At 34.4% G+C, this 26633-nt stretch overlaps 1 protein-coding gene across 3 annotated transcripts in view; it reads left to right on the forward strand.

Moving 5' to 3' along the window:
- The window catches only part of SPOCK3 (SPARC (osteonectin), cwcv and kazal like domains proteoglycan 3), a 173856-nt gene that overhangs the window by 97037 nt on the left and 50186 nt on the right, over window positions 1–26633 (forward strand). For 2 of the 3 annotated variants that reach the window (XM_027738292.2, XM_027738303.2), the window contains one exon: window positions 11796–11922. The exons of the other annotated variant lie outside the window; for it this stretch is intronic. In XM_027738292.2, the coding sequence (XP_027594093.1) occupies window positions 11796–11922 (127 nt within the window). The remainder of the gene's footprint in view (window positions 1–11795; window positions 11923–26633) is intronic. 3 annotated transcript variants of the gene reach the window in all.

Raw genomic sequence — 26633 nt, forward strand, 5'->3', positions numbered from 1 at the left:
GGCCCATTTCAAGCCTTATTCATAGAATCATAGAATAGTTTGGGTTGGAAAGGACCTTAAAAATCATCTAGTACAACCCCCCTTCCATGAGCAGGGACACCTTCCACTACTGCAGGTTGCTCAAAGCCCCATCCAACCTGACCTTGACCACCTCCAAGGATGGGGCAGCCGCAGCACCTCTGGGCAGCCTGTTCCAGTGCCTCATCACTCTCATAGTGAAGAATTTCTCTCTGTCTAAACCTACTGTTCTTCACTGTAAAGCCATTATCCCGTGTTCTATTCCAGTGTACCCTTGTATTACTCTTCAGCACCTGGCAGTAGATAGTACATAAGGAGGTTTAGTTGTGTCTATTATGTAGGTTTCTGTTTAGAAGAATTTAGGCTAGTATGAGTCCACTTCAAACTTGTTAAATGTAAATGGATGTCCAGGGTAGCTAGAATTATATTACACAATGCCTGTAATATAGCAGTTTAATGTAAAACATTCCATTTTTACTCTTTAAGCAAAAGAGGTGTGGTACTTCTGGAGGTGGAGAGAACAATAAATTAAAACTGTCAGGTTCAGAAAGATGAGCTATAGGTGGGAGCAGCATCAACCATGCAGATGGACACACTGATGAATGGAATTGAATACTGTAGAATGAAAGCTAAAGCAGGAGGTGGGGGGGAGAAGTAACGCTCACTGTAAAGCTGTGCTAAAGAGCAAAGAACATTTATTAAAATGGATGGCTGCAAGGTTATGTGCCGTAAAGAGACTCTGAGGCAACTCTGATTCACTTATGCAATTAAGGGATACTCAGATCCTTGAACATGAATACTTTGAATGTATTCTTTCTAAAAGTGGCTTATTCCTCCTCACAGGTGTAATGAGGAGCTCGGAATTGCTAAATACAATCTGGAGGCATATAGTTCCTTATGTCTCTCCTTCAATTTTTCAGTTTTGGCTCAAAATAGTTCTGTGTGACATATACATCATAAGAAAATAAGCTACTAAGCTTGAAATACACTGCTGTATGTGATGTTAGAAAACAATTTCAGGTAAATTTTGCCCTTTAAAGAATGGATTATTCCCTCTTCTCTCCCCATGTCTCAGCTGGTGTGAGAAAAGCCATGATAATAGTGGAAATACCATCAATATAAATAAAGTGAAAAAGGAAAGACAAGTAGCAACTGCAGTGAATACAGTAAAAATTTCTTTCAAATTCAGAGCTAAGAGTCTCAAGTGGAACGTGCTGATTTTAAGATACTTCCAAAAGCTTTATTGTGCCATACACTTTTTCTGTTGAAGTGCTAAAACTAAAGTTGATATAATTAAATACAATAAAACATACACAAATGCGTCAATACAGGAAAACATTCCACTGTAGGTAGTGCAGCAAATCAATTTGCCAGTTGCCTTATTATTAATGTATATATCCCATTTTCTTTTTATGGAGGAATAGGGGAAAAAAGGCAGCTGAGCATTTTTATTTTTAAGGGAACAGGAGAAAGCTTGTGCAAGCTACCCCATTAATACCAACCTTATTGTATTTGTTTTCCCCTGTAGTCCCATGATTTTGTCAGTTATACCTGGGATGTGATAGAGAAGAGTAAACCTCTGCTTTGCTTGTTGTAAATCAATGACTTGTCATTTAAGCAAGGTACATGAACTGAGGTAGTGTGTTCTGCTGCTAATTGCAAAAGTTAGTATGAACTGTGCATCAAGTAATCAAGACCACAGAACTTAAAAGGATTTTCAATGTATGTGCATCCATTTGTGTACATCTCAATACATACTAATATACATTTTGTTATAAATAAATCAACTTGTGAAGATAAGAAAGAAGCATGGTATATCAGTGACAAACCTCCACACTTAAAAATGTTGAAAAACAATTTAAATAAACCCGTAGCGTGACATTTGGCTTTGAAATGGTAATGTCAAATACATAATTGTAATGAGTTAAGGATTTGTGAGTACTAGTAAAAATCTATAGTAATAATTTTAAGAGTTGTTGCACTAATACTTTTAGTGATGCAGTACCATGTTTTAGAGATCTTACTTGAAAGAAAGCAGCTGTGATTTTTTTTTTTTAACTCCAATGGAGAACATAAGGAATCATGGGACTAATATAATAACCTTTTTATATTCTAAACAGAAGTTAAAGTGCTACAGACAGCATTGAGTTGGCCATGACCTTAAGGACTGTAGATAGTAGGAGGTTGCAGAAGTCAGCCTACAGCCCTGGTTTGACAAAGGGTGGTTTTGGAGGCAGATGAAAACACTGTGCTTTCTATTCCTCCATGCTTTACAGTCATTACACAACATGAGAGTTTGGGGGTTTTTTGGAAAGGACACTTTAAAATTAAAATCAGTATAATAAAAATATTTATAAAGGCATTTTTCATTGAGAGGTAGGCTTTTGTCCTTGACTGTGGTGATTATTCTGATTAAGCGTCCTGGATCACAGCAGAATGCTTTTGCCTTCTTCCAGAGATGAAAAGTGAAGCTGGTTTTATCAGATTTGGAGGTTTTTTTAAACAGATTAGAATGAACTTATAAAGCCAAGAATGGCAAACATATTTGAGAGAATTAACAAATGGGAAATAGAAATACTAAGAGAAGGCTAAAGCATTGTTTCCTCAGGTGTTTACTATTTTGTTTACCATTTTATTCTCTCCCTTACTACTCTGAAAGAATAATTTAAAACACTCAACACTTAAAACTCTTTCTTCTTGTGAAAAGCTGAATTTTACCATAGAGTTTAAATATTTTAGAACAGAGATCTTCAACTCTTCCTTGTTTCATGACCTGAAAATAAAGCAGGTCTAAGATCATGCTGCTGTCAGTAGGCGGTCCCTGATTTTACCTTCTCTGACTATGCAATTTCATTTTTAAGCTTAAACATACTATTAGTATTTTAGTATGTAATATATGGCAATAGTAACTTTAAAGTTAGTTGGGATCTTTTCAATCATTGTTATATGTGGTGAAAAAAACAATAGAGAATAATTTGTGGTGATAACAATTTCATAAAAATTGATAGAAAAAGACTCATAAAAATATCTTTAATTGGTTTTTTAAAAATATATAGTTCGTGTATAGTATACATGGAGCACTGAAAAAGGAATCTTTGTATAGAAGAACTCGTATAGATTTTATCATCTCTTTTTGTCACTTTAAATATAAAACTCTATTTTGTATTCTTTGCTCTCATTGAACAGAGGAAACAGGTTCTGAAATATCTGCCTTAGGATAACAAAATAAGTGGACACAAATCCAAAAAAATTTTCTTGGGGAAAAAACCTGAAAGTAACCTTTCTGTGAGAGCAAAACTCCTTTTATCAATCCTATTTAAAAAAAAAAAAAAAAAAAAAAGAAGGTATTAGAGCTGACAAATGGCGTTATATTCCTTGGAGGAACATGAATAGAGGATACAACTAGATTTTTAAGAAGTAATAAGATTTGATCAGATACATTATATGAATATGTAAGAAAGTGTGAAAGGTTGTTTTTTGGCTGGTGTGTGTGGTTTTTTGTTTTGATTTGTTTGTTGGTTTTTTTAATCCTGAGGGGAGTTGCATCATCTTAACATTTATGTCATTGCTGGGAAGTTGGTGTGTTTTCCAGAATATTACAAATGTCATTCTTGAGAATGTACCATCAACTTGAAGTAATTTCAGCATTGGTATATGGATATGACAATACGTTTTAATAGATAGGAGATGACAGTGAGTGGATCTTTTTTTAAAAGTAAACAAATGGTCGAGTTTGGGAAAAAATGAGCAAGTACAGAAAAACTGAAAAGCTTAAATGGTCAAGCGATACATTATTTTAATTCCTACATTGCATTAGTCACCTCGCAGAAATAATGTTTCTTTAGTTACCTTCTATACTGACTATTCAGAAGGAAAAAAAAGCATGTTCTTTTGTCATTGATCAATAACTGGTATTTCCTACTTATAAGCCTCTATATTTAACACTTTGGGTAATTTTGAGGAATGCAAATAAGATTTTTAAGTACTTCAAAGAAATAAAAGATTTAGACTGCCTCCCAGCTCTAAAATTTAAGTGATTGACAAAGCAGACATATGATGATAATATTAAAGGGAGAAAATGGAAATCCTTCTTTAAGATATTGATTACTGTGATGCTTATAAATGGATTTTTCTTCCTTCTTTTCTGTCTTCATTTTCAAAGACAGTGTGATTGATCTTGCATGAGGGAAGAAAGAACTGGGAGCATGGGCAACAGGAGCGCAACTTGCGCTTGCCAGGCAATGAGAATGATAGACTGTGTGAGAGTCACTCTACAGGGTTCTGAATCTGATCAGTGGAGTATCAGGTTACTCCTGTAATGGCCAAAGAACATTTTCGTAGCAGCCGGTGTTTTGAGCCAATAAGAAAATTATCTGTTTTCTAGTGAAAACCATTCTGTAGTTATGTTCAACATAAAGTAGTGAGTCTTGTAGGATTGGCCATCCTAATAGTAGTATTAATCAAAATACTATCACTATTTGTCTATTAGGGTTGTAGAAGTGATTATTAATTATTTTATTATGTTTCATTTGATCTGTTTTTCATGTTTAAATTATTTTTCTTCACGCTTTTTTAGTGAATCATAGACATTAAGATGCTTTCTGATGACATAGGGCTATGATACACAGGTAACAAAAAGCATCATATGCAAACCAGATTCCGAATTAATAACTTTGACTTCTCTCTCAATAATACAGAATCATTAAAAAATGAAAACAACACCTGACCTTGCAGTTTTGCAAATGCAAAACATGCTGAGACATAGGACCCACATTTAAGTGACATTATTCAAATCAGGTTATTGCACTTCGCTTGTTAAGAAGGAATTTTGGATTCCTGTTCAACAAAGTATATGAATGTAACACATGACACAATCCTCTGGTTATTAGATGAAATTCTTAAAATTATCTTTATTGACTGAAGAGAACTGGTTTCTGTCTAAAAAATAAACACGTTTTCAACTTCATTAAATAATGTGTAAAAGAAAAAGATTGTTTTGGTTTCGATGTTGTCTGTATTGGAAAATGTTGAAAAATCTCTACTTTCTTTTGGGGCACAAATTAATTGATGTCTTTTTCCAGTAAAACTAATACATAGTGAGTATATTTGTATTCGAGGAAGTAAATCTGCAAGGATGAGTACACACAGAAAATCTCTGTAATGTTCTGTCTTTGCAAAGTAGGTTTGAGAACTATTAAGTAATTCTTTGAGCTTTATAAAATGAAAACAGTTCTGAAAAAATATAATAACTCTAAGAGAAATGATTAAAACATCACATTATGACAAGGTCAAGCACTTAGATTAGCATAAAAAGCACTTGTGAAAGACATTTGCATATCTTGGCAAGTGGTCAAAAGGTTAAGTCTAAGTTCATAGGTTAATATACGCTATTAAAAAAATCTTCCTAAAATAATACATTGTTGTTTTGCTAAAGTAGGATATGTGTGCACATAAATCTCAGTTTCTTTTTTAATATTACACATACATTATATCCACTAAAATATGTATTAAATTATTTGAGGCCTTCATTCTGGAATCACTTAAAATTGTGAGCATCCCATGTAATCATTCAAGCTGTTCAAACCTTCTCAACTTTATTACTCTTGGTTTCTGCTGTGTAAGAGTTAACTATTGATTATTAGTGAGGGATGTAATGAACTTTTTAAGATTTTACAGAGTAAAATAATAATAGAGCCCCTTTTTTTTTTATAAATAGCACTTAAATAACCGTGTAAGGTAGAAGATTGTTAGTTTCTTACTGTCTGTTCAGTCAGTAAAAATGTATATATGTACTGAAAGATGTCATGTTTACTTCAAACTTCCATGAAGTGGAAGAAATCTTCTAAACAACTTGAATTAGGAAAAATAGTTGGTGAGTTGATAAACTTAAAAATTATTAAGTCAATATTGCCAAGGTAATTTTGTATGATGTATAGTATGTGAAAAAAATAACTAGCAAAGGAAACATCTTTATCATATAAATGACAATATATGTCTTTATAGTTTCAAAATAATTGAAAGATTTTTTCTGTAACTTCTGTAACTTCACTGTTCTCCAACTCCTATGTTGGAGGCCAGAATAACTATGTTGAAGAGTCAAATTAGACATCCCATGATAGTTGGGTGGATTGTTCTGCCACTTCATCCAAGTTTTTCTTCCATCATACGCTGAACTTGTGAAACTATAGTTACAATCTTTGCTCTCTGGAGTTCAAGCAGTTTTTATAGGTTACAAACGCTCTGTAAGCAGGATACGTGCTGCCTGAAAGTATAAAAGTATTTATCACCAAATAGACACAATATTTAGCTAGGGCTAATTTGCTTTCAGACTGTATGTGAAGATGCTCTCCAGCTCTTGCAAGGTACTCAGTGGGTCCTTGCTTGCCTGACAGTTTAAGTACAACATGTGTAGACTTCCATGACTCATTGAAACGGGCTGATCCTTAGTATTGTTTAAACTTCTGACTTTGTGTTTGCTTTTATGATTTTACAACTTTTCATACATGTGGCTTGTTTTCCCTCCACCTCGACTGACCTTATGTCAACAATCTTAGTTCTGTCTGCAGTTTTACCTTTCTTATATTCTGTGGTTCCGCTGTACATAATTTCTGACAGCTCTTTCTCACAGTTTAGTAGTTTCCTCAGAAGTCTGTGCCAAGGCTATTAATCCCTGCCATAATGAAACCTCAGTCCTTAGGAAGAAAGTTAGGAAGTTAGCTGTGAGTTAACTCTGTGAAATATGTGCCAGTCATCCCTGTTCTCATGGTTTGAACTGCAGATACTTGTGGGGTGATGGAGTGTACTTTGGTCCTTCATTGATCAGCATGTCTGGGTTTCTTAGAGGCAGTGAGAATATGGTTTATGCTCAAGTCTTACCTTTAGCAAACAAGTCTAAAGTTTTGACAGCCTCTGTGGCTCAAGACTTCTAAGTAAAAGGATTTGTGGAGTAGGCAGGAATAAAAGGTGTAAAGTTCACAGAAGTCATACAGGAAATTACTTATATATCTGTGGCTTTCTTATTAAAACAAACAACCCACCCTGGATTGTGCTGTCCTCTGACCTGATTATCCACTAGGTAGTTCAGTTTGTATTCTGAAGCCATAAAAATAAGGATGAAGGATGTCTCCAGTATCACTAGGTGAGACTATGCTGATTTCAAGGAATTCAACATTTAATACCAATATGCTATGGGAAGATGCACTCTTGTTCGTTATCTTTGTTCATACAAACAGATTTGTTAGTTCTGTTCAAAGTTGCGGTAAAAATGTTAGATACTAATTTATTTAATTGTCTCATTTTCTAGATATTGTTTATGCTCGTGCCTCATGTGTTTCTCTTGAAGTAATGTTATGTATCTGCTAATTTAAACAGATCTTGTGATAGAGCTATTACAGATATTGAGTCAACTTGCATCTCTGTCTTTAGAAAAATCTGTATGCGTGGTTTTTGTGACAGAAAATGAGGTCTGTGATATACATGAATGCTTTCCACATCTCCAGTATTTGCTAAGCCAAATCTGCTTCAGCTCTGTGTATGTGAACATTTCTAGTTAAATGTATAGGAAATGCATGGAACTATGTCAGATCATTTCATAGTAACATAGTAGGCGTATCTTTTGACATTTGAAAGAAATATCTCAATAGTATATTGACAACTGTAGTTTTCTTCCAGGATGCTTCTACATGAAAAGGCAACTTTGAAGGAAATCCAGCCAACTCTAAAGAAAGCAAGTTAGATTTTATAATACAGGTGTTTTTTTCTGATTATGTTAATCCAACACAGTCTGACTGTGTCCTCCAAAGACCGTGGCAAAACATAATCAGGCAGTCTCTCTAAATTGGGGTAACTCTAAAATCTTCTAAAGATGCAAATGTAGTTATTAGAGAAGAGTTTGAAGAGTTCTTTCAAAGATAAGTTTTTAGTAACTCAGATTTTTGTCTACTAGTCCGTATTTGAAGAAATGTGTTTGAAGATTATCAAATCTAGCTATGAAATACCGTTTTTCAAGTGAATTTGGCACTCATGCATTTTATAGATATCATTAAATATGTCATGTTACCAAAGAGTTGCTTGAAGCTAAATTATAAATGGGTTCTATTAAGCATTCTCAAAGTATTTGCAGGCACAATCACTGTGTATACAGGAAGGTAAGTTTATGTATGCAAACAGGTACATAGGCTAAAGTAATTGGGCAGATTGGCTAATTATGTTTCTAGGCAGACATGCACAGTTGGTATATGCAAATTAATGCAATCACAAGCATTGCTGATAAATGAAGCCCATATATTTCATTTTACCCTTTAGATGTCAACAAGGTCACATAAGGTGGAGCTTGCATATTCAGTAATAGTTATTTTACAGATACCAAAACCCTTTTCAGGAAATTTAGAAAGTATATCAGTGGAAGAGGTTGACTTTCACGTGGCATCATACATTTATTGTGACAACGTACTAACAAAGTGCAAGAGCGTTTATAGTGTTTGCAGTGGAATCACAAAATTAAATGGTAAAATTTCATTAGCTGCAAGTTGCAGTGATCTGGATTTTTTCTTGTATGTTAAATTATAATAAATACAAGGAAGAAACAAGTGATTTATTAAAGTGAAGTAACCAACTTCTTTGTTTGCTAATTTTTTTTCTTGTCTAACATTTTAAAATGTAAAAATATATTGCTTTATCTACTTATCTCACATTAATGATAACCAATTATTCATACTGGGGTTAAGTAATGTACTTACTTCATGATATTGTGATCTTAATTCAACATGATTTATGTCATCACAGTAGTTTCTCAGTTATTTCCATGTCAATAGTTTGTGTGCTGGCTCATTGCCTAACTATGAAAAAAAAATAACCACAACACCTGGTTACAACGAAATAGTCCACAGAAACAATCTGATGCAGTTAAATTAATGGTGAAAGGAAATGTTTGAGTACATAAGTAAAATGCATTTTTCATGTATTTTATGAAATGCACGTATTTACCATAACTAGCATTAAAAGTACTTTTAATTGACTTTTCATATTTTCTGGTCATCTCAGTGACTGACAATCAAAAATAACTATTCAGCATCTTTGATAACACAGAATCTAGCTTTGGCATCATTGTACTAAAGCTTCTGAATAGATACCTATAACAGACCATTTCCATGACAAGGTATCTCTGGATTGATATCTTCAAAGTATCATTTTTTATAATTTGTTTATCATTGTACATTCCATTTCAAGTTTGGAAAAATACAAATATAGGTTTTTTACAAAAATATTGTTAGTTATATAGAAACCCAGTTTTTGATAACAGTGATCTGCTGAAGGTCTCAGGGCACTTCTGTGTAAAACAGGAAACATAATGTTCTTCATCTTAAATGAGTACCCTGGGACACTCTGCATTTAAAAGCCTTACGAAGCAGAGGTTAGTTGAGGGAAGGTAATCTATCTGACTACATCAGATATTTTCTGGTTTTTTCATACCTCTTCACTCTTCACAGACCTGTGATTTCTCTGTTCTGAGCTTATTGTAGTTTCCATTGTCCTTTCGATCCTTTGAGACACATCATTCTCTTTTCCTTCAGGTGATTTTACTTATCTCCATCCAAAAGGGCTTTTTGTTTACCTTTCTCTGCCTTTTCTTGTCTTTCTACATCGAGGACGTGCACGAGAGAGGACAGATACTAAAGCACCACTAGTCCTTTCTTCGACATGTTTTAGGCATGAGAGACCACCATGTGTCTCTCAAATTCTGCTTCCAGTTTCTGTTTTTTACTGATATCAGTGAGCTTCTCTCTGATGTCTGGAACTTTTGAAATGGATTTGTGCAGCATTGTAAAGTTACTCTATCTCTGATAAACAGAAATTGCATCATGTTAATAGTTGGGACACTGGTTCTGTCAGTAGCCTCAGGCTACTGGGGCATTTCTGGATAATTGTTAGCCATAAAAGTAACAAGAAGTAAGAGAAAGATGCAGCCATCTATATAATCTAATGATGCTGGAACTCGTGTGAGTGATCGGAAAACTCTCAGTCAAGTGAGAGGAACAGCAATAGTCAGATTATTACTATATATTATGCATAAGCAAAGATACAGTTCAACTTTGCTTTTTCTTAATATAATAGAAATAAGATGATCTTTCTTAGTCTTCAAATTATGCAACTCAGCAGAAAGGATTGCTCTTTATTCTTAATTAGGGTGGTATGTTTGAATTGTTTCCTTTTTTTAATACTTCCTAGTGGACATAAAAACTTCCTATATTCATATTTTACCACTCATTATACTACACATAACTGAATCTATAACTGACTTTTTCACCAGTAACAGACAGCTTCTGTGTACAGTGTTTCAGGTTCCTGTTGACACTCTAAAACATCTGTGCAGTTCAAAATTTCACCACACAGCATAGTCTGAATGTAAACTTCCGTAACTTCTGTGATTTTTTTTTTCCTTCTAAAAGACCACATTTACAGCTGAAATTAGGCACAGCATAAGAATATTAGCATAGCTTGAAAATGGGCTTTTGTTTTCTGTCATCACCACTTTACTGTTAGGTATGTACTTTTAGCATTTTGTGCTGCCCAGTGTAGAACCAGAGGATGAGAAGTTTATTTTCTCACATTTATTTTTATTACTCCAGACAAGTTCTTCTCAAACAGTGATTCATTACTAGCAAAATAGTTCTAGATTATCTGTAGGTTAACCAACCTGAAAGAGTTCTGCTCAATTAAAGAATATTTGATTTGAGTTTTTTATAGGTTTGAACATTTGTGTGTATCCTGATAAGTCATTGCTGTATTCTAAGTGTAATCAATTTTAGATTCCTCACTAAGATCCTAAGCAGAAAACACAGTATAAAAATCATGTGTTATTGTTTATTTTTTTTGTTTATATGCAAGAAGTTAATGTGTAAAACATATTCTTTGGTCAGTCTGTGAACTGGGCAACTCTCATAAAACAGCTGTTTCAGGATACAGTGGCTGCTAAGTACTTTCACAGTTGAAAAAAACAATTGGAAAAATTAATGAATAAAAAATAATTCAAAGCTACAGAGAAAAAGCATGTCTGTCTGAAGATGGCCATGTGCCACAAACTGAAGGCTAGCAAAGTATTCTGAAGAAGCATCAGTAACTTATTTTAGACTTCTAGTCGTACCCAGTATAGCTGGGTTAAAATGATCCATCTAGCTCTAAATATCTGTTTGTATCAGCATACACATATATGCTTATGGAGATTACCTTTTTTAGTGGATTACCTTTTTTTCCCCCTTTGAACTTTGAGTGTTAACTGAATTTTACAAGTTGTAATCTGTGAAAGGCAGTGTTCAAAGTGAGACAGAGAGTACTCTGAAGGACCACCTACCTATAGTATTTTATTTATAGTATTTATTAGAAGTATTTATTATGTAGTTTTCTGAAACTTAAATGTTGCCTTCTTAAACACCAGTATTGATACAACAGTTCTAGTCATACTATTTAATAACAAAAAGAAGAGTAGGTGCCACATAAGTCAGACATCTTTCACTCATCAATAAGTGTAACATATTTTTATGTTACATCATCTTAATCACCTTTTTCTACTAAGTTAGAAAGTGAAATCACTACAATGAGTAATGTACAAAGGTGAGCAAGTGTATACCAAAGACACTGGAAGTTCTTTACTTAGAAGAAAACTTTGTGTTTTAAGTTACTTATGGCTTACTGTTTGTAAAAGCTCATTGAAATACCCTGAAATATGTTTTATTTTTACTACTGCTTATCAGAATTACATACTTTTTGTTTACTTACAGTATGAAAGAGGCTGGTTTAGGCCATAAACAGTGGAGGGGTGGTCCCATTTCATCAAACTGCAAGCAGTGTCCAGTAGTTTATACCAATCCTGTTTGTGGATCAGATGGTCACACATACTCATCTCAGGTAAGAATTAAAGAAAGAACTAAATTAATCTTTCATTGTTCCAGTCCATTCTAGCTCCTGGAAAACAAAATACTGTATAACAGAAATCAATATTTATTTGTTTTGGCTAAAATATATGTTGCAGACTGCAACCTACAACAATTTTAGTATATTATATGATATGAAAGCAAATCCTAAGCAGTGTAAACCACTAATCCCTGGAGTAGCACAGTGTAAGAGTGCTCCACAATGTAACAGAGCTCCAGGTTAAGTCTGTCTGCAACAGACACCGTGGCAGGATTTTGAGTAAGCAAAAAAGTGTTACTTGTCCCCAGCTGGGGGTAGGATAGGTATTTTAAGTTGGTCCAGTTGACCATTAAGGGTATGCTTTATGTTCCAGGTACCTAGACAACCTAGATGTAACATACACAGAAAGAAAATGTAATAATTTAAATAATTTTTGTATATCTTTCCTTGCAACAGCATTTTTTGAGTTTTCAGATCATAAGCAAATCTACTGCTGTAGTCCTAAACCCTCCTTTCTTTTCTCTCATAGTTATTTGGAGACAGAATAATAAATTTAAAATATTACTGTTAGTTTACCCAGACTTTTTTGGATGAAAGATTTTGTGCTGCTCATTCTGAAGTCCAGAAATCATGGGACTGCATTAGTACAGTGCAGAGGTGAAACTTGTGAGGTGGCGGGACTTCATAACGCTGAAAACAAATTAATTTGTTTAGCATCCTTTCCTAAAACTTTCAGCAGGAGAATGTTCTGCCAGCATTAACAACTGAGTCCTCTCTAGCAGAAAAAAATGTGGGCCTTTTTTCTTAGAAACAGCATGCAATTCAGTAATGTGAGAGGAGCTACTGTATTTTGTCTTACTGACACTGTAGCCTTACACTAACAAATTGTTTCATTACTGGATAATATCCAGCGCCTCAAGAGAACTATAGTAATAGATTAAAGTGATGAGATGGAAAACTTCTGGTTTTGTTACTTATAAAGAAAAAAATTCCCTAAAGCTTTTTAAACAAAATACATTTAGGGTATTTCCTATTATTTAAAGATTTTTAGAGTTACCATTTGCTGTATAGAAGTTTTTGTTTGTTTTTTTTTACTGTAATCACAAACTACATCTGAAGTTTACAAAACAGAATTATTTTCCACGAGTGACTGGTTGTTGGATTGAACATCAAGTATCCTCTCAATGGATAGTTTCTTCTTGATAAAATAAAAACATCAGATATAACTAGTGCTTCCTAAACCCTGACAATTCTTATGCTTTTATCCTAAATCTTATGTTAGAAAATATTTTTCTTACTACCTTGAATTTTTAATTATAGGGATTTGATCTAGAATCCTAATTTTCCTTTAAAGAAAATAATTACAAATTTCTAATGCTTACACCAGGATATCTGAGACCTTAGACATGAATTTTGGACTCTTTGGCGTAGCAAAAAAATAATTCCTTTCAGTGACAATATGACTTTAATTTAGGAATCTTGAAAGTGTTCTTATTTTGATTCACAGTAATCTCCTGGCTATGTTTTCTTTTTTTTTTGTATGAGCTAGAAGTGTGCTGACATCTTACTACATGTTAGATGATACTGTCATTCAGTATTTATTTTTCCTTGCCAGTGTGAAGGTTCTGTCAGTCTTTAGGTCTAAGCCTAGCCTGCACATAGATATAAAACAGATGATAGTCTCTACAATTTTGCAATTTAAGTAGATGAGGTAGATAAGTTGATATAGATGATACTGGATGAGCAGCTTTTTATTTTTTAAATACTGTATACTTGATCCATTACAATCTCTCCCTGTGTTCTTGCTAGTGTAATAAAAACATTACCTCCAGTTTTAACCTCATTGCTTATGTCCTATTTTATCATATAGGAATACTGTGTTATAAATAGTCCTATAGGTAGAAGTGATCCTTCTGGCCTCTCATGGTCTGGTCTGGAGTAGGTGTACAGAAGTCTGTAAATATTGCTGAGATACACATATTTTTACTCAGTTCATGTGCTAAAGGTGAGACTGTGCTTATCCAATGGAATGTTTGAGAAATCAGTGGATTAAATACACACTGTGCTTCCATCCCAGTGCATTGTCAGTGCTGCAGTCAGTTCAGTGGTACATTATCTAACCTCTGTGTCCCTTTATGCATATAATGCAGAAATAATGCAGCATCAGAGAGGTTTTGAAGGGTTTCCTTTTGTCTTCCACTTCCTCGTAATGGTAGATTTCAAATCTAAGTTTATGACAGCAAAATGCTAAAAAAATTAATTACCACAGAAGATCTGTATTAGCCTATAAATATTTATTTTTATTTCATGTCAATGATGTGAGGATTCTATGGTGCAGTTTCATCAAAATAGAGGTCCCCTTGCAATGTTATTTCAAGAGTAGTGGTTTTAAAAGTTGACATAAAGACAAATATTTTTGTTCCTGTACTCTAGGCAAAGTTTAGTTTCATTGTGTCATCAAGCTCCAGTAGGAGTTTATGCACCAATTTTCTTGTGTTTAGAATGCATTCATCAGTGACTCTGGAAAATTGTATAAAGCATTTTCTGAAAAAAAGTCATTAAATAGTAGTACTATTGTAGAACACAGCCAGTCAGTTGACAGCAGAGGGATGCTGTTTTGGGAGTATACCCTCGCTTTTCAGAATAAGCCCATGCAAATGCTTGTATTAAGTTATGTAACTAGAGATATTTCATACTTGTGTTTTGTTTTGGAAAACAAACAAAAGGATTTTATAACAGCTGGACTGTTTAGAAAGAAAGGTTGTCTTCTAAATTGAGCTTTTCCAGAGTTGGGTAAGGATGTTTTGTTTTCCACTCATTTTAGCAGGCCAGGTTATGTTTACTGGGTTCTCAGCCCACAATTAGTCACATGCAGTCAGTGTAAAAGAAAAGCAGCAGATGTGAGATGTTCGTTATTACCATTACAAGAATGTTGAAATAAAATATTATATACTGAAATGTTGAGTAATCAAAGTGAACATTAATCATTGTCTGAGAAGAAATTCAGTATAAAGAGATCCTGCCAGGGTGGTGTTACAATTTTAACTTAATAGCCTTTAAATAATACTGCATGTGTTTTACGCTTGGTCTGTTTTTACCTTCTGCGTTTCTCTAAACTTTGGCACTTGAAAGTGCACATGCATTTTTACACTTAGGAATTCTCAAACAGTGCTGTAGCATAGAGCTTTGGGATCACTGTATACTTGACATTCTCCGTGAAAAAAGCCCATACAGCTCTTGCAGCCTGTTTCTAGCTTCATCTTTCCTGAGATGAAAAGGGAAGTAAAACGGACATGGAGTGCACCTCAGATGGGGTGTTTTGTGAAAGCAACCCACCTGCTGCCATTCTTTTACCCAGGGATGCAACTCAGTGCTGTGCAGCACACATTGTAAAGCTGGTGTAACTGTGAATGAGATGATGATGCTCAGACTCGAATGCTTCTGTTGGAACAATTCTCCCATACTGTACTATATTATTACTGGACCTTTTGAAAAATGGCCATGAGGAACAAAAGTACGGTCATGCGGATGGAATTGTCTTTTGAGTGTTTTTTGCATATTTTGATTACAGCTCTGGTATTTGGTATAATAGCCTGAAGTTTTCTTTCTTAAGTTGAATGTGACTGACAGTTAGTCCTGCTAATCTAAACTTAAATGAGATCAATGAACTGTGCTTTGAGTATATTGAAAGGAAAACACCACAGAAATAAATTAATCTTTGGAATATGCCCATTACCCCATGATTTAATTTCAGAATCACTTTGACAGTTTAGTGTTAGCAACAATTTGCTCAAGATGATTTTGTATTGATTGTGAATTTTTTTATGGAATACATTTTCTCCTACCTACGAAAACTTCATGTTACTGATGATATCCCTACATATGTAAATAGCAATAAAAATCATGTTTTGCAAAAGCAATGGGTCTAAACTAGCTTCTCAGACTAAGATAGAAAATGTATAGAAAAGTAGTCAGAAAAGAGGATAAAAATTCTTGAAAGGCTATACAGATAGACAGGTATGTGGATTTTGATTTTTTAATATTCAAATATTTTCTTCAGTCTCCCAAAATATGATTCATTTCTCATTAGAAGTGTTGAGTCAGTGGATGAAATCACACTGTGTGAAGGGCTGAGATTAGTACTAGTTGTTTACTCCATCCACATTTTGTTTATCATTCAGCATGAACCTAAATTGCTAGATTTTTATTCTTATGGCATCCCATATTAAACATTTTTCTTTTTAAAATTGTTGCCACCTTTATTAATTTCAGGTATTTTTAAGACTTTTACTTAATAATCTATATCTCTTAGCAGTGTGTTTGGTATGAGACAGCTAGTTTGGAGGAAGCATAAAATATATGTATTGACGTTTTTAATATTTGATGTTATTTTAAAAGATTATGATTTTATAAAAGTTAAATTGATTTAAATAAATTAACATATTTTGAGTTTTCAGGTCAAATGCCTGAGCTATTGACAGATCTTTTCTACTTCAGAAGAGATTGCTAGAAGTGGAATTGCCATACAAAACAGATGTCTATTTTGTAATAGTGAATGAAAGTAGTTTTTACAAGCCTGATTCAATGTATGTCAGTCTTGTTTCTTAAATTGGGCTAATCCACTATACCTTTCCATTTTTATCTGCCTTGTTACTAAGCAATCCACTGTAGATTTAACTATCAGTTGAAATGTAGCCAAAAATAATAAGGTTAAATCATTACCTGCCATCTTTAGTAATAAAATAATGTAATCTCTCTGAAATAAATTATTTGACAGCATGCAGGTCTTTAGTTTTGCAGCTGGAAGAAGCAGCTTCTTCCAGGTGCTCTGCCAGCATCGATTTGTTTTTCTAGTAAAAGTGGATTTTGTCAGAAAAGGCCTCTCAAAATTTAGATTTGTGTCTCTACCCCAAGCAACACCCAGACAAAATCATTCTGTTCAAAGTGGAAAAATATAATCAAACAGAACCAAGTGTTTAGCTTCTAAAAAGATACTCTTAGACACTGTTGATGCAGGTCACATTTATACTTAGCAAGAAACTGAAATACGGTAAAGTTTCATGTTTCAGACACCATAACAGAAATTTAGACCAGCAGAGTTATAAACCAGTCATGTTGGTGCAGAGAAAAAGAAAAGCTTCAGTCCTAGTAATTTGGTAGATATCAATGAGGTAAAATATCTGTAACATTAAAGAATCATCTTCCAAGTCTTACTTCGTTTTTTAAATTTGTAATTTTAAGAAGCTCACAATGAAATGTTTTAAGCACAAACCATTACTACGCAGATATTTCACTGAAAACAAATTCAGACGTACCTGATTGTCTGATTTTTCAAGTTTTCAGTATTCCTAATGCTTTAATGAGAATTTATTGTGTTTTTATATACTTAAATTTCTCTGCTTAGAATACCTCTATAATTTTTGGATTTGTTTATAATTTATGGACATCTGTAATTTATGGATTTTTAAAATTATTATTGAAAGGGGGACAATGTTTGTGGAGTCTTCTGATATGCATGCTAATCTTATTTAATGAGCTTTAATGAGACATATTTAGCATTCAACATTGTGATACTAAATAAATACAAGAAAATACTGAAAGAATACAGTTCTTTATCCACAGAAAACTGTCTGGACAGTTTTCCACCAGACAGTTTTCCATCAGACAATCCACAGATTGTCTGATGAGGTGCCTGGTAACCATATTCACTTCTCACCCAAAACCATGTTACTTTAAAGTTTCTAAAACCACATATGGAACTACACATCTAGAAGTTTCTGGGTTGTGCGAATTTTGCAATGTTGGGTGTTGCCGTTAAGTTCCTGTTCACTTCAGGACCTTTTCAAGCATTAATGTACACCTGCCACCCTCATTCTTGGGGGAGGGGGGAAGAAAACAAAAAACTAACAACAGCAACAAAAACCCAACCACAAAAAGACAAAAAACCCACAGTGAAACAAAGAAGAAGAAACTGAAGAAAGTAATAGTTGATATTCAGATATGTTAAAAAAATTTTAGACGATTCTCAGATTCCTTTAGGAAACCTGCCTTCTTTCCTCCTGCATCACTTGTCTTCAGGGGTGTGATTCTGATCTATCCCAACTTCAGTCATTTCTAGTAAAGTGAAGAACTGTCCAATCTGTTTATTTTTAGTATGTCTAATGATTTTAAGCTGTATCCTTCCTGCTAAATTTTCCAAGAAGTTAAGATGTTGTTGCTTGCTCTGCTTGCTTGTTTTTCTGCATTATCCTTGAGATCAAAGTGAGATTAAGTATTTTTTAACAAACAGGTCTACTGTCGGATGAGATCTGTAACTAAAGTTCCCAAAGAACAGATCTGGACATTGATGAGAACTGAGAGGCAGACAGGGATCTGAAAAATATGACTGAGTATCAGAGGTAGGTCCCCTGCATCACAGAACATGTTAACAAAAACCATGGACTTAGTGGAAGAGAAAAATAAGAGTTAGTGTAGCAAAATTTGTCACTCTAGCTCTTCCTTCAGAACATGACATATGAAGACTTGGCTTTGTGTGATCCTGATGTTAATCCACATGTGTTTGGCACAGAACAAGAAAAGTATTTGCATCTTTTAGAAATGAAGTACTAACATCACAAAGCGGAAAGATTTAGGCACAATTCTGTGTACCTCTACACAAGATGTATCTCTTTAAGCTCAAAAGGAGATTTAACCTAGGGAAAAACAGACATGCTTTGGAATAATAACTCCCACTTGTACAACACCATGTTTCTTCCCTGACAGGGTGAAAGGTGGAATTTCATAAATATTTTTCTCACTGATAGCACATGGAGCCTTATATTTTGGACCGTTTAGTAAATTAAATCTAGTACTCTGAGTTCAAGTGGATTTTAGCATACATTTTTAGCTGGGAAAAAAAAACAGTAGAAAGCTGTACAGGTTATATGCTGAGAGTGCCTAGATGTTTCACCTAAATGTAGCTAGCTACACAGAATTTCTTTTTCCTTTTTTACTTTCTTCCCCTCCTCCCCCTAGTTGACAAAGTATAGTTTAAATGTCTGAAATTTGGATGGGATAACCAAGCATAGACTAGCTAGGTCTGTGCACATTACTTTTATTACTTTCATTATTTTTCCTGTAATTGAAGACTAATCAGCATGCCCTTTAGATGCTATTTTAGCTCACATAAAACTTTATAAATATTTCAACTTAGATATAATTGGATAAATTGAACTTGTTTAATTAGTATTGCAATCAGCCAGCATGGCTTAGGAAGTCATATCACATTAAAAATACAGTGATAATGCATGTTAATAAGGAATAAGCAGATTCTTTTAAAAAAAATTCCACACTTTTACAAGCCATTTGTGTCTTATAAGGCTTTATAGCTTTGCCATTACTTTATTTTACTATTGCCATTACTCAGAAATTTGAGTGTCAGCTGAAAATCAGTGATCTTTATTAGCTGACTTTGACCAATATAGTCACCTATTTTTTAGCTGATCCTGTAGGACAGTTAAATGTTTTTGTTCACACTTTAAATTTTTCTTGGAATGTCTTCAAATTTGAAGCCAGGAACTTGAAAATGTAAAGTTAGTTTTATCTGAACACTATTACTTTTTCTGTCTCTCAAGGCATTTTCTCCAAATTGCAAAACTCTGAATGCAGCAATGAGGTACACCAAGGATCTCACATACATGCAGCGTTGAGTGACTGTAGCTCGGGCCTGATAAATATGATGGAGAAGTTTGAAACAGGGAGCCTGATGAAGTGCTGAGATTTGGACTATACAGGCAAGAGCTCTGAATATAAGCCAGGATTTATGGACTTAAGTATATGCATGTATATGTCAGAAAAAGATTTTTTTTGTATTAAGCATGTTTACAAGAAGCTGTCAGTACATTTTCAAACTGCATCAAGTATTTAAATTTTTTTAATGAGTCAAGATCAGAAGGAGTAATATGGTTATATTTTTTGTATCTATTTTTACCCCTTTTGTTAGTAAGTTTTTTAAAACTTTTATTTTGAAATTTATTGCTTTCAAGGAATATTGAAATAATAATTTGGATATGAGGTAATATATTACATTTTTTACACAAAAAAATACTAGAAGCATTATTAGTAATAATTTACTGGAAACAGTGTGTTTCAAGTAGGGATATCGCAGGGTTTTGTCATTTTGCATTAATTAAGCTTTGCATTCTCATTTGATGGTATAAAGTATTAGTTAGCCTGTTTGCAAGATGTATAGAGTAAGATGGTGAGCTACATATTTACCAAACTGAGTAGGTTTCTAAAAATTCAAATGGCTGATTTTAAAAACAGATAAGTCCTTAAAAGGATTTGCAGAAGTTCCTAAGCATCACAGGTCGCTAAGAAAACCTTTAAGTAGGAAAGCATAGATAAGTAGGTGCCTAATTTAAATAATCCCAGTAGGCATCAATTGGCATGTTTCTATGACTTAATATGATTTCCAGGGTGTCCGAAAAAGATTTAATATCTAGTTGACCTGATTTTAGGCTTTTCCTTTTATGCCACTGCACTGCAGAGTGCTGAAGAAAACAGGCTGTAGAGCTATAAGAGGTGAACAGGAAGAAAACTCTGCATGCAGGTTTTCATTTTGTCATGAAAATTGCTTTCTCTAGTTCACAGCTTTATAAACAATGTATCATCAGTTCTCTTTCAACCACTAAAGATTTTCTTTGCTCAGGATCTTGTTTCAGTAGACACATTTCCTTTTGTTCTCTGGTCAAAATGCTAGTTGCATGTCTTTATGGTTAATATTTTTTAAACAGTTGTTTTCATTTTAAATAGTAGTACTTGTTTGCTGAAAAGCTTTTTATCCAAACTCCTGTTGTTTAGGTAACTAATAAACGTGCTTAGCAGGTTTCTGATGAGACAAAAGAGGCATCTGTAGATCTGGATGGCACTTGATAGATAGATTTACACGTTAATTTTTTATTTCTAAAGCTAATTAGTTGAAAATGTGGTATCTTGGCATTGTGTATAGCTGAATTCAGCTTGAAATTCTTTACCTTCTTGTCTGCTTCTTCCATATTCTGTATCAGGTGATGGTCTGTGTTGAACTGGACCTGGAACATACCTGGTAAACAGTCACTCTGCCCACCTCACCCCTATGTTTGGTGACAAATCACCACCCCAGTTAAAGACTGTAGTTTCTTTACAGATTTTTTTTTAGGAAACTCAAATTTGAGGCCATAATTTCACATTTGCTTTTACTGCACCAAATACAGTAAAAGCAAATTCTGGGCAGCAGAATGTATGTAAGCTTTGCTAAATAGTAATAAAGTGTGAAAATGGGAAGCGTGGTTAAGCAAAATAGCATGAAGTCAAAAGCACACAGTACTGAGTACTGGTAATCAGAGGTTATCTGTTCAGCTGTCAGAGACAGCAGGTTCTAACAACAGAGAGTAATCAGATCTGTATTGATGCATGAATGAAGACCTCATGGAAAAGATTTCTGCCCATGAGATACATGATGATACTGGAAGAAATACATCTTCATGGTAGTTCAGCAAAGAGCTCTTTTCTCAGGGATCCTGTTGATTGCAGCATACAGAAATCTTCTGACCATTAATTTTTAATCATCTAGAAAATAGACAGGAAAGGAAGAGCTGCGGGCATTTTTTGGTAGGAACATGTCAGTTTAAAAAGATATTCCAAATTCTCTCAGTAATTCTATTTGTAGCATATGAACTGATAATTATCAGGGGAATCTGAATTTAATTATTCATCTGTGTATTTTTTCTTAGAATTGGATAGCATGCCCTATTTAATTTTTAAATGTGCAAAAACATGAGGGACTTCTACAGAGCTGTCATTGAGATAAGGTACAGTTAAAGGTGACAAATACCTTTCAAAGATGAGACACTTTACAGTTGCATAAGTATTAGTTATTGGTTGTCTAAAAAGTAATTTACTAAATGCTCAGTATTAAATGGGATGGTGTTCTAGAAACATTTTAAGTGTCAGCACCTCAGCAGATGAAAATTTCTAAAATACTTAAATTCGCATTGAATTCACACTTTGTACAGTACTACAGTTATGTTTATATTGTAGAAAAGGTGTAATGATGTATCTGGCCAGACTTCAGTCTCGTAGCCTCAAAGGTTTGAAGCACATAATGGACACACTATGAATGAATACCCTGGCAGTTAATTTCTGCTGACTTGTATGTTGTACGAAATCTGCTTCCAGCTGCCCAGGATGTATGTATGTATACAGTGGTGGAAAAGAGGAATTGGAGGGGAGTATCTGCAGATTGTACCTCAAGGCACTAATGCATGAGCTGCTGTTCCTTACTTGCCAGAGAAATCACATGTGCCCTCATTACTAGCTTGAGTTAGATTGTTTAAAGGTATTCCTTGCCAGTAGGTATTCCTGGCAAGACAGTCCTATTGTGGAAAAATGTTATCTTGCACTGAGATTGTAACATTCTCAAAAAGGAACAGAATTAAATCAGTGAAAAAAAGGAAATTGATAAAATGATAGGAAATGCTGAAGTCAGTGTTACACAAGCACTTTGTCTTCCTCTTTGGGTAGACTTATAATGTGATCTTAATTCTGTTGCTGTTCCTTCTGCAGGGCTCTTTACTCACATAACACAGAGAATGGACATACCTCCCTTTTATCTAATCATTAAATCATTTTCTCTGCACCATTCAGTAAAGTCTTATGTCTTTTATTATGTGGTAGCCACACAGTTAAACTAAAATCCTCATCTACTTTAATATGTCTTCATTCCTTGTACATTTTTGTGAGGAGTAACTAATTTACAGTTGCCTCACACACAGTCCCTCTGTGTGATATGAGTGTCTTTCTACAGATAGATGTTTCTGCAGATGGAAGCAGAAAAATTATTTGTGAGATTTGGATATCCAATTAAAAGATTTTTTTTCATGTTTCACATTGCATAACATTTATATATTCAAATAATTTTTGTTTTAGTTTATCTAAAAATATTTAGCGTGCTCCCAAATCATATCTCAGGTTTTCAAGAGCACATATACCCTCAGTGCCAAACAGAATTTTGCTAAAGTAAGTTATCCAAGATCCATAGACCAGCATAGGCATTACTTTCCTTTTCTTTTCATGCCATCTCCCTAGTTCATTCATTACACATCTTTAAATCTCTTCAGTAAATGACAAACATTTATGCAAGCAATAGTCTTTTCACACTGGTTCATTCCTGGAGCAGGTCTGTCCTGTACTTCCCAACTGAATAAGCTTGATGCCATCTGATCCACCCATTTTCTCAAAGCAAGATAAACTACACAGGTGTCATTCCTGACAGATTTATCTAATCCTGGTTGTGACGACAATGAATAGGATTCAATAAACTTCTCCAAAAATTTATTTTAAGACATCACCATTCTTATTAGCAAGTCTGCCAAGTATCTAATCTGATACTTTTCTGCAGCAATTTAAGCCAATTATTTCTTGTAACATTCATCATGGTATTCTTTTCAGGTATCTTTCAGATGTCTTTTACCTGTTTGACAGCTGCTATATGAAACATCTTTTGTTAAGACCCACTCCTTGAGCGTCTTTTTGGTGACTGTTTTCTAGGCCTCTCATTATTCCTGTTACTCCCTTTTTCAATTAATTCTTGTCTTGTTTGAAACCTTGTCACAGAGCTGTACAAGGTGCTCTGTTTTAAGTGCTGCCAGAGCTCTGTGAAATTACTCTACATGTTTTGTAGGTTACACTCATGTTTATATATCCTCGTATGATAATGTTTTAAAACACTGTTCAGTTGTTCTTAATGAACTACATTCTTATTTTTCCTTTAGAATGGATGTCTAGCTGGTTGCTCCAGGTTGTATTTAAAATATGATTATTTTGTCTACCTTAGAGTAGAACATAGCAGTTTTCTGTATTGAATTACATTATATTTTAGCCTCTTGCCATTATATGAGTATTTTTATTATGTTCCTATCTTCTGAAGTTACTCCTCATCCATGTTTAATAGAATATCTATTAGTTCATCTTCCAACCGATTAGAATCATAGAATAACCCGAGTTGGAAGGGACCCACAAGGAACATTTGAGTCCAACTCCACGCCCTGCACAGAACAACACTAAAAATCACACCATGTTCCTCGGAGTGCTGTCGAAACACTTCTTGAATTCTGGCAGGTTTGATACTGTGACTGCTTCCCTGGGGAGCCTGTTCCAGTCCCCAGCCACCCTCTGGGTGAAGAAAACATATTCCTAATATTCAGCCTAAACTTCCCCTGAGACAGCTTCAGGGTATTCTCTCGGATCCTGTCACTGGTCACCAGAGGGTGGAGATCAGTGCCTGATCTTCTGTGTCCTTCGTGAAGAAGTTGTAAGTGCAATGTCTTCCCTCAGTCTCCTCCAGGCTGAACAGACCAAGTGACCTCAGCCACTTCTCATACGACTTCCCCTCAAGGCCCTTCACCATCTTTCTGTTTCTCCTTTGGATACTTTCTAGTAGCTTCATATCAGTCATATATTTTGGTGCCCAAAACTGCACGCAGTATTCAAGGTGAGGTCTCACCAGTGCAGAGCAGAGAAGGACAATCACCTTCTTTGACTGGCCGGCGATACTTGTGTGATGTCTCCCCGTATCTTTTACTATCAATGTATTTTTAAAAGCCATTTTTACTGTCCCTGACAGTACTGGGCAACTTCAACTCTAAGTGAGCTTTGGCCACATGTGTTCTCTCCCTGCAGTGGCAAGCAGCATCTCTTTAGTCCTCCCATGTTACCTGACTTGCTTTCACTGGGCACTTTCTTTTATTACCTTATCTCCAGAAGATCCCTGCTCGGCCAGGCCGGCCTTCTTCCTCGCCTGCTTGACTTCCAACATTTGGGAATTTCCTGCTCCTGTGCCTTTAGGAGGTGGTATTTAAAAAGTGAGCATCACTGGTGGACCCCAGCACCTTCAAAAGCATTTTCCTAGGGGAAATTAAAAGAGAGAATAGTTCCATGGTTGTGACTTAGCCTTGCTAAAGTCCACCAAGTGCCGTCTTCCATTTTGAGACACTGAGTGCCACTCTTGGAGGATCACTTGCAACTAGTTTGATATTCATATTACAATAGATGCACACAAATAACCATAATATGGCTTAATAGGTTGCAATATAAAAGAGTGTGATGAGCCTTGGTAAAATCCAGCTACTTGCAATCTGATATTTCTCTGTTTTCTAGAAGTTCTTCCATAGAATTAAACTATATCTATTATGATTTGCCTGATAAAACCCCATAGCATGGTCCATCTTCTTTCTTCTACGTGCCCAGAAATCAAACTTACAAGCTGGTTTTTTTCTGTAATTTTTAAGATAATATTTCCCTCTCTTATTTCTTTCTTCATCTTTCATTCATTTAGTACATTTTCTGTCCTTCAGAGTTTCTCAAAGGCTGTGAAGTTACTCAACCAGTCCAAGTATGCAAGGCTGGAAATATAAAATTCAACTAATTTGAAAACTTCTAGACCATATAAGTATTCTCTAAATGCTCTTTTTCACTCAACATAGAGATTTTACCTCTGTATAGGTGACACATATATATATGTGCTGACATATTACTCCTTTCTGTAGAGGTATGTATGATTTTTACCTGGAACTTGGTTTACAAATACAAGGGAAGTCAGGATATTTGGAACTTAATGTAATAAATAAAGTGTATCCTGTCTTTGCATTCGTGCCAGTCAAATGCACACAAAACCAGTAGTGTTTTTTCCTTGTATTTTCATTTTTCGTTATTTTTCCATGGAAAAGTAGGTGGGGTTTTTCATCTTGAGAAAAAACTTTAGGCTCTTTATATGTACAATATACAGAGATCTATTTGGCAGCCTTTGACAGCTACTTTGGAATGGAAGGTGGAAGAGCTTAATGAAATATATTACTGTCGTTTAATCTTTGAAACTCTATAATAATACTTCTAAGAGCAGAGCTCATGTATATCAAAATAACATGCACTGTAGTAGTTGTACCAGAAAGATAATTGTTCTCATCTTTGCTGTTGTAACAGTAAAGAAAGCTACATGAGTCATGTCTAAAGATGAGACATACTCTTTGAAGTTTTTCCCACAGATTTTAATTGCTCATCTCTAGTTCACTAAACATCTACTTTGTGCAAATGGTGAAGAACGTTGAGTCCATTTAAGACTGAACAGGTTTTCAAACAGGCAGAATATGAGTGAACAAATTACATTTTTCTATAGGACACTTGACAGTACAGAAATGAGGAATTTTTCATCCTGAAATATATTGCCAAGAGACCCTGTGGTACATGGTTTTTGTCTGTATTGAAGTAATTTATTTTCCTTAAACGTTGTGCAGCATATTGCTCTGAAGTTAAAAATACTTACTCTTCTGTCTTGAAACAAAACATGTGAAAATTCATACAGTAGAAGTGTCCTTAGAATCAAGCATACAAATAAGACATGGTGAAACTCCATCATAGAAAACTAATATCTAAGAGGAAAGGGGAATCAAGATCAGAAGATAAAAAGCTAGATTTATTCAAAAGTAAAATGGAATTTTTTCATGCATATAAGGGATTGTGATAAAAGTAGCACAAGCAGTTAGCAGTTTATAAAACCAGTTTAAATAAGGAATATTACAAAATCTAACAGATGAGTGTCTTCAAAATTTCATTTTCAATTTCATTTTCCCCACATAGAAAAGTCACTAATAAAGCCAAATAAACATTATTTTATTGCTATACATAATGTA

This window comes from Pipra filicauda, unplaced genomic scaffold (assembly GCF_003945595.2).
Source record: "Pipra filicauda isolate LSUMZ 115617 unplaced genomic scaffold, ASM394559v2 scaffold196_size3971931_pilon, whole genome shotgun sequence".
Lineage (NCBI taxonomy): Eukaryota > Metazoa > Chordata > Aves > Passeriformes > Pipridae > Pipra > Pipra filicauda.